At 36.9% G+C, this 8,706-nt stretch overlaps 1 protein-coding gene across 1 annotated transcript; it reads right to left on the bottom strand.

The window, feature by feature from the left end:
- Positions 1–7,765: 7,765 nt before the first annotated feature.
- LOC145613784 (uncharacterized) lies at positions 7,766–8,269 on the bottom strand. Its single transcript, XM_081668837.1, has one exon. It carries the CDS (start codon positions 8,267–8,269, stop codon positions 7,766–7,768), a length of 504 nt encoding a protein of 167 aa, XP_081524963.1.
- Positions 8,270–8,706: the final 437 nt, after the last annotated feature.

Below are 8,706 nucleotides of genomic sequence, written 5' to 3'. Positions count from 1 at the left end.
TGAAGTTTTGAAGTGGTTTTCGATTAGTTTAAAATGCTGGAATTTTATTTAAAGTAGTATAATTGTGATTTTAATAAAAGGGTGTGATTACCTATTAAAAGGGAGATTTTTATGGGTTTTTATATAATTTTTAGATTTTTATTAGACTTTGAACTTGCTGTAATTTCATGTATAAGAGTGTATTTTAAGGTTTTTATGAAGAAAAATTTAAAGAACTATATATAAGCCTTTAATTTTAACAAAAGGGAAGGTTTTAAAGTGTTGTTTGATTTGGATTTTGAAGGTTTTAAAGTAAGTTAGTATTGCTGTAAATTTGATTGATTGGGTATTGATTGACATGTTATTATTTGGCTTAGGAGAGGAGTTTATTGAAGGTGATTTCTAGTTAGTAAAGTGGCATACCAATTCGTTTGCTCAAGGTACGCGTACAAGTTACGAAACCTTTCTTTTAGGTGCATGTTTAAGGATGACGGATCGAGAACTTAGTATCATGTATAGGGATGACTGAGTTAAATTGTTTGGTTATACATTGTGAATTTTGTATGACGTGCACTATTTTATATTGCAAGTATATATTATTTGTGCTCTAATTATGCAATGTGCGCTTAGAGGCAAAGGTATATGATTGGTGTAATGATTAATTTATTACTCATTCATGATTAAGCAAGTAGGATGAGTAAAGGAAGAATTTAAGTCTTCTAAGACGAGGTTGAGGTTTTGGGGTGCCTTATGCACTCAAGGTGTTTATACACCGAGGTAGTAATGATTAATTTATTACTCATTCATGATTATGCAAGCAGGATGAGTAAAGGAAGAATTTAAGTCTTCTAAGACGAGGTTGAGGTTTTGGGGTGCCTTATGCACTCAAGGTGTTTATACACCGAGGTAGTAAAGGAATAAATAATAAATGTTGCTTGCCACTAATAAATCAAGAATTGAAATTGAAAAGTTGTTTTACTTGATTGAATTGATATTGGATTGATTGAATTGTTATGCATATGAGTCATCACCAAGTCTAAACCTGTAAATCACGTAAAGTGTAAGATGGATGAGCAATAAAACTCTGGATTGGTGCACTTCTGGAGTAATGACAATCAGGGGTTGGGGTACATGGGGTATCAGCCGTGTACTTTTCTCGAGGCCGTCTGATCTACGAGTCTCTTATTTCACATATTTTTCAAAACTAGGAGTTAGGTGAGATCTCATACTAACTACGGTCACGGAGTCGCGCCCGTGGTCGTTGGATGTTTATTGATGTTTCCGAAAGGAGGCATGGGGTTTTTCTTTTATTGATGTTCCAAATGGAGCATGGGTTGGACAACCTTGTCTATTGCGTAATCCAATGAATAAAAATAATGATTTACCTATTATTACACTAGTAGAAAATACTAAATGGCAAGCGGTTCAAACCCCCTAATGGCAAGCGGTTTTGAACCGCATGCTATTGGGGGGCTTGCCATTAGCCTTTTAAATGGCAAGCGGTTCAGAACCGCTTGCCATTTGTAGAGAATGGGAAGCGGTTTTGGCGCCAAACCGCTTCCCATTATGCCTTAAAAAAATAATTTTTTTTTTTTTTTTTTTTTTTTTTTTGGTTTTTTTCAGTTAAATCGATCCACAAACAAAACATATGTATTAACAACATTATTTTCATTAATCAATCCTGTAATTTTACAAATTTCTGTTTTTAAACAAAAATAAATAAATTAACAAAAAAATAAATTAATAAACAAACACCTGTAACCACCACCACCACCACCCCACACCACCAGCCACCACCTCTTGCTTCTTTAACCCGTACCTTGCCACCAGAACCACCTTCACCCACCTAACCCACCCACCAACATACGCGTACCCAGCCACCAGAATCCCTACCCACCTAAACCGAACCCACCCACCACCCCACACCTCCAGCCTCCCTAACCCACCCACCCTAACCCAGATCTATCACCTAAACGGCTAAACACACCCAAACAAAACCCACAACCCACCCGCCACAACCGCCTTTATCCCGTATCACCACCACCACCAAGCACCATATAACCCACCACGACCTTAAAAAAAAAAAACAAAACAAAAAAAAAACAACTAACCTACCACGACCTTCACCCAAACCAGACATGTGGCCATGAAAACGTCGATTTTCGCTTGAAACTATGGTTTTAAAGGTCAAATTCGACCATGAAAACTCTAGATCTAGAGTTTTCATGGTCGAATTTGACCTAAAAAACTTGAAAACCACACGCCTGAACCACCGCCTCCTAGAATTGGGGTTTTTGGTTTGAATTTGCTCGAAATTTTACTTGATTTCACTCAATTTTACTTGAGATCCGAGAGAGGAGAGGAGGGAGACAGAGAGTGAGAAAGAGATCGTAGAAAAAGAGTGAGAAACTAATAGAGAAATGAAGAGAATGAGAAAGAGATAGAGGAGAGTGAGAAAGAGGAGATGAGAATGGAGAATCGTGAAGGAGGGAGGGGATGAGAGGAGAGGAGAGGAGAGAGAAAAGAGAATATGAGGATGAGAGAGGAGGTGTGAAAGAATGAAGGAGAGGAGGAATGAGGCCCGAATTTAGTTTTAGGGTTTTTTTAGGAATGGCAAGCGGTTTTGGGTTGAACCGCTTGCCATTATACATAATGGCAAGCGGTTTAAGCCAAAACCGCTTGCCATTATAAAGAATGGCAAGCGGTTCAACCCAAAACCGCTTGCCATTACATATCTGAGGTCTTTTTTTTATTTTAGGGGGGTTTTTCGAAGCGGATTTTAAAAACCGCTTGCCATTTGAGGCTTCCCATTTAGTTTTTTCTACTAGTGTTAATTAATGGAGTCTTAGTAATATAAATAGTTGAGTCGTGTGTTGAGTCTATAATTTAATGATGCATGATGATTGATTATTAGTAGCATGTTATGGATTTCTTAATTTATTTTGCAGCTTGTATGTACTCAGCTTTGCTGATTGCGTGCTTTGTGTGTCTTTCTTTGGTCATGGCCTTCGCCTTTCAATGACCCTGTGACGATCCAATTTTTACACTTGTAATATTGGGGAGCAGAATTACCACAGGTTCTTACACATGCAGCATTCATCAGGGTTGTGGGATCTTGAGTAGAGAGTTGGTTGTTTGCATTTTATTTCTTTTGCAAGTTTGAATTTATTTTAATTCGATTTTATTCGACACTATTTCTTTTGGGTTTGAATTTATTTGAACACTGAATTTAATCACATACTACTTTTATTGGGTTTTGATTAAGGGCCTTAATGGTTCCAAGTTGTATGACTTAATTTGGTTTCATTTATTCGTTTTGAAACTTATTTATAACTGATTTAGTTTTTCCGCTGCTATTTTCTGATAAAGCCTTAACGTTTGAACACGTGGCGGTAGCACGCCAGTAATTTTCTTGAATATTGTTCAGGGTCCTCAGAGGTTTAAAGAGAGAATTATTGGGGTGTTACAAAGAGAGACATAGATCAAGATCTAGAGAGAGAGAGAGGATCCAAATCAGCGAAGAGTGAGGAGTGAGAAAAAGATGAACTAGGGTTTGGGGGGGGGGGGGAGATTTATTCTAGAGAATTCTCCAGAATAAATGCACTCAACCATATTCAACTGATGAATTGAATGTAGGAGCATTCAATTCAGTTGGTTGGGATGATGGTGAATTTAAAGAGTTGGGGGTTTTTTTGGGTGGGATGGATTAATCTAATTAATCAGTTAGGAAGTGTTATTAAATTAGGTTAGTAGTATAATAAGGTTGGTTAAAAAAAAGTAAGGGTAAATTTGTAATTTTACCACTAAAAATTTACTACAAAAGGAAAGAAATGGGAAAGTTGCAAGTAATGTGGACCAGCCCAAAAAGGAAATAGTTGCAAATAATGTGGACCAAAGGTAGTAAATGAAATTAAGAGAGAGAAAATAGAGGAGAGAGAAAATTGAGGGGCGGGAAATTAGAAATTAGGAAAGTGTGAGAGGAGGAGAAGAGAGGACAAAGAAAATAATGAGGAGAGAGAATATGTGGGGCTTTATAATCTAATTTTGATTGGTTGGAGCACATAGTTTTATATGCACCATGGTGCATGTTAAAATTTTCCCATCCTCCATATGTTTTAGTGAACACGTTTTTACTATTGACACTATTCACAACTTTATATTTTGACTAGCTTTTGTTGATTTTATAACTATGATAAAATATAGTACGTCATGTAATCAAACCATGTGAGATTTTGTTTGAATCCTGTAGAATATATACTAATGTCTTTTTATATACTTCAGTCGTTTTTTTAGTTGATATGTTTTGACTTTAACACTATTTAGATCATACACTTACATGGCCTTTTACTGTGTTTTATGATTTGTATGTAATAAAAAAATTATAATCACGTGAGATCTTATTAGATTCGTCACGATATATATACTTTCAAAATATCAACTTTTTATAATTTTTCTTACAGGTAATTAAAGATATTAATAGTTGAAATTGTGTATTGGTAAACGTGACTAAAGAAACGTGTCAACTAAAAAGGAACGATGGAAGTATAAATTTTACATGTTGATAATTAGAAATATTGGGGCTGGCAAACATTACAAAGAAGCGTAATTTAAAAAGAGCTTTTTTTTTAATTTTTTTTTTGACAAAAGAGCTACTCCCGCCGTTTTCAAATACTTGCTCCACTTTCCTTTTGCGGCAGTTTTTAAATACTTGCTTCATTACCTTATTTGGAAAGCTTTTATAATATTTAATTCATTTTTCTTAACTAGTGGACCCAATTTTATTACTTTTAGATTCTCTCTCCTCCAATTTACGAATTACTCTAGGCGCATAGGAACTATTTGTTTGCAAGAATATAGGATGGCAAAGCTGATAATAAGTGGAACTTTATCACTGATGAATGGGGCCTGAAAGTGCCAATTGGGATTCAAAGCCAACGGGAGTATGAGAAAAATAACGGGGGGTGAATTTTGAAGCGGGAAACCAAATATTTATCCACTCCCCACAAAATTTACTTTTTGTAGAAGAGAAAGACTCAGCAGCTTCAGAAAGCTTCAATGGTGTTTTCTGCCATGAACACCTAATCTCAAACAATTCTTATAGCTAGCAACACCAAAATTGAAGTTATTTTCTTAATCCGAACTACATTCTAACAACCTCAAATGTATCGTTCATTCTGTAATTGTATTTACGCCAACACTAACTCACCTCTGTTTTTCTGAAAAACAACAAGGATTTTTACCATGAATGAAATTAACATCACAATAATGAAAAAATACCATGCATACAACAAGAATCACAAATATTACCTTCACCTTTTTGGCTGTTTTGTTTACTGATTTGCCACCCTTCCTCTTTCCATTTTGAATCCGTTCTTGCAGCAACTGCAAACAGAGTTCCTGCAGCTTATCATTTTGTAGACCAGAAGGAGGAGTATCATCCTCTTCTTCCCCACCCTTACCACCGTCTCCCTCACCATCTAATGCGTCTGAATCATCCTCTTCATCAGATTGTTTCTCATCATAGCCGTCCCCACTACTGGTATCCCCCAATTCCTCTTGCTCAAAATCAAGATCTGCATCAGAATCAACATTTACCTTCTTCTTGCCTTTATAAGCACCTTTGGGTTTAACCCCATCATTCACCTTCACTGATTTACCCTACAACCTAAAAAATTACAGAAATTGACAGCAATTAAGTACACATAAACCGTAAATAAAGAAAAAAAATACAATCAACACAAACACATCAACTCACCACATCCTTTCTACCAACAACACCACTTCCACCGGCTTGAGAAGATTTCCTTTTAGTCATTATCCAATCCTGCCACAAGCACTTAATTACTCATCCATTTTTACACAACCAATGGAATCAATAACCTTCATTTACACACTGAATTCGTCCTAAATTAACCGATACCTCTAAAAAAGAAATTCCAAACAGCTGAGGTCTATAATAGAGGGAGGACATCATTACCCTACCTAATAAGCCCATAATTTTAACATACTCAACATTCATTTGATATATAAACTCAACCTCCTCATGCATGAATAACTAAATAACAGAGTGTAAAACACATCCAACTAAGATCCACAACACACTTCAATTTTTTTGGGTTAAACCCTAATCAAAAACCATTTTACACTAAACAATTTCACCACAATTGACATTAGCGGAAACTAACCACAAACCCTACTTGACCTGCAATTCCCAAAATTAAAAGGTGAAAATCGCAACAAACATTAAATGCTGCTCAATTTCGCCAAAGATTACATGAAAAACACTCGCAAAGGCAAATTCATACTAACTCAAACCCTACCACCGGCCACGTTAAACACCCACACAAATTACACAAAGCCCAGAATATGCACAATTCAACGACTTACCCAGGAAGATAGGAATTCACCACTTCACTTCAACTAATAACAAAAGCCGACGGTATGCTCTGATGAAGCCCTTGAAGCGCAAACGACGGAGGACGAAAGAGGAGAAGAAACCAGAGAACTTAAGAGAGAGAAGCAACTAAGTTAGAAAAGAGAGAAATAATTAAATGAAATAGAGAGAGAATGAAACAGAAGGTGAATTACAATTTTTCAAATGCCCCGTTACAATTCAAAAAATAACGGAGTCAATAATAAAGTCAACACTTTAAATAAAAGAAAACATATTGCTTTTATTGAGTCAGCCAGCCGAATTTACTGCTATGCCCTCCTATTTACAATCTTTGCAAATAGGGACTAATGCGCCTAGATGGACTCCCAATTTACCTTCCACCAACCCCACTATCTCCATATTTTAATACTTTCTTCAATTTCTCCTAAAACTCTGCGCATAAAAAAATGAAGCAAGTATTAAAAAACGGAGGGAGTACAAATTAAAAACAACCTATTATGCATAAATGGCCGTATCTTGTATAAGTATAAAAGGCCGTAAAGTTTACCCAACTACTACTTTAGAAGTTTAAAAAGAATTAGAACATCCAAAGTCCTCTATAATCCCATGATGAAACCATTTTTTCTTTGAAAGATTAATGTCCCTTATGCTTTATGGCCTTGTCAATAAGTTTAGCTAGTAAACTCTCAACACTTCACCATCACTTTTTAAGGAAAATATTGACACCAAAAAACTTGCAAATTGAATTTTATGGCCTTAATTGACTCGTTGAAACCTTTTTTTTTTTTTTTTTTTGACAAAGGGAACTAAGAAAACAAATAACACCGTCTCCAGTGAATTTCCAGTAAACATAGTCATCAAACCTCTGAATCGGACGATCCATACCAAGAATCGCAGAAGCAACCGATTCAGGAAAAAGATATCTAATTAGGGAACTATTCCAAGTAGAAGAATGAGGAATCATCAAATCGGACACTAAAGAAGGACGATCACTCTCAGGAATTGAATCCTTAAACTTAACCTCAATATTGGGAAGCCAACAATCAAGAGAAATACTGATCTTAGAACTCGAACCAACCTTCCAGGCAAGACTAGCAGCAACAACAACACTTCCTTCAAGCAACCCACGACTACCCCAAGACGGTCTGGAACAGGTAACAGAGGGGGTATTCTCAAGGAGAGAAGGATATTTAGCCTTCAAAACACGAGAAGCCAAAAGCTGCGGATTAAACTTCAACCTCCAAGCCTGTTTAGCAAGTAAGGTCACATTAAAGGTCCTGATATGGCGAATAATACCTAAACCTCCCAGTCCTTTAGGAAGATGCAAAGCACTGGAAGGAGCCAAAGCTAAACCCCTAGAAGTTTTACCAGAAGACCACCAGAACCGGGCCATCAACGAGTCAATCCTATCACAAATAGTAGAGGGAATTTGAATACCGAAAGGATATGATTAAACATAGCCACCAAAATCGAATTAATAATAACCAATTTAGCAGCTGGAGATAAGTGCAGCGAGGCAAAGGATGAAAGACGCTGAGCGACTTTATCCACCATAAACTGGAACTCTTTGCATTTACCACGACCCAGGTCAACCGGGAGACCCAAATATTCCCCAATACTGGAACGAGAGGACATACGTAGACTAGAAGATAAGTAATCCCGGTAATCATCCGGAGTATTGGAACTGAATCTTACAAAAGACTTCTGTAAATTAATGATCTGACCTGAGACCGAACATAACTCATTGGTGACAGAAAGGATATTATCACACGCCACAGGGTAAACCCGGAAAAACAGTAAAGCATCATCCGCAAAGAAGAGATGAGAAACCGAAGGGGCTCGACGTGAAACACGAAGACCTTGAAAAAGACCCTTCTTTTCATCCTGACGAAGCATTAGTGAAAAAACCTCCATACATAGAACAAAAGATACGGAGATAAAGGATCACCTTGACGTAAACCGCACTTTGGAATGAAAGGCTGGGAGGGAGAACCATTCACCAAGATCTGGTAAGATACTATAGTAACACATTGTTGCAAAATATGAATCCAATAAAGGGGAAAACCAAAATGTCGGAGGGTTTCCCAAAGAAAATCCCAATTGACTCGATCGTAAGCTTTATTCATATCAAGCTTCAGAGCTGCCGAGCACAATTTAGTAGAAGAAGTAGACATATACGAAAGCAATTCATGGGCTAGTAACCCATTATCCGACATAAGTCGCCCCGGCACAAAGGCATTCTGCGCATCAGAAATCAAGGATGGAAGAACACAACGAAGCCGATTGGTAAGGCATTTCGCAATGCACTTATCCAGAAAATTGCATAAACCGAT

The sequence above is a fragment of the Chenopodium album genome, chromosome 25, assembly GCF_948465745.1.
Source record: "Chenopodium album chromosome 25, dcCheAlbu1.1, whole genome shotgun sequence".
NCBI lineage: Eukaryota > Viridiplantae > Streptophyta > Magnoliopsida > Caryophyllales > Amaranthaceae > Chenopodium > Chenopodium album.
Note: the sequence above shows the minus strand (reverse complement) of the source record. Positions and strands in the feature narration are given on the sequence as shown.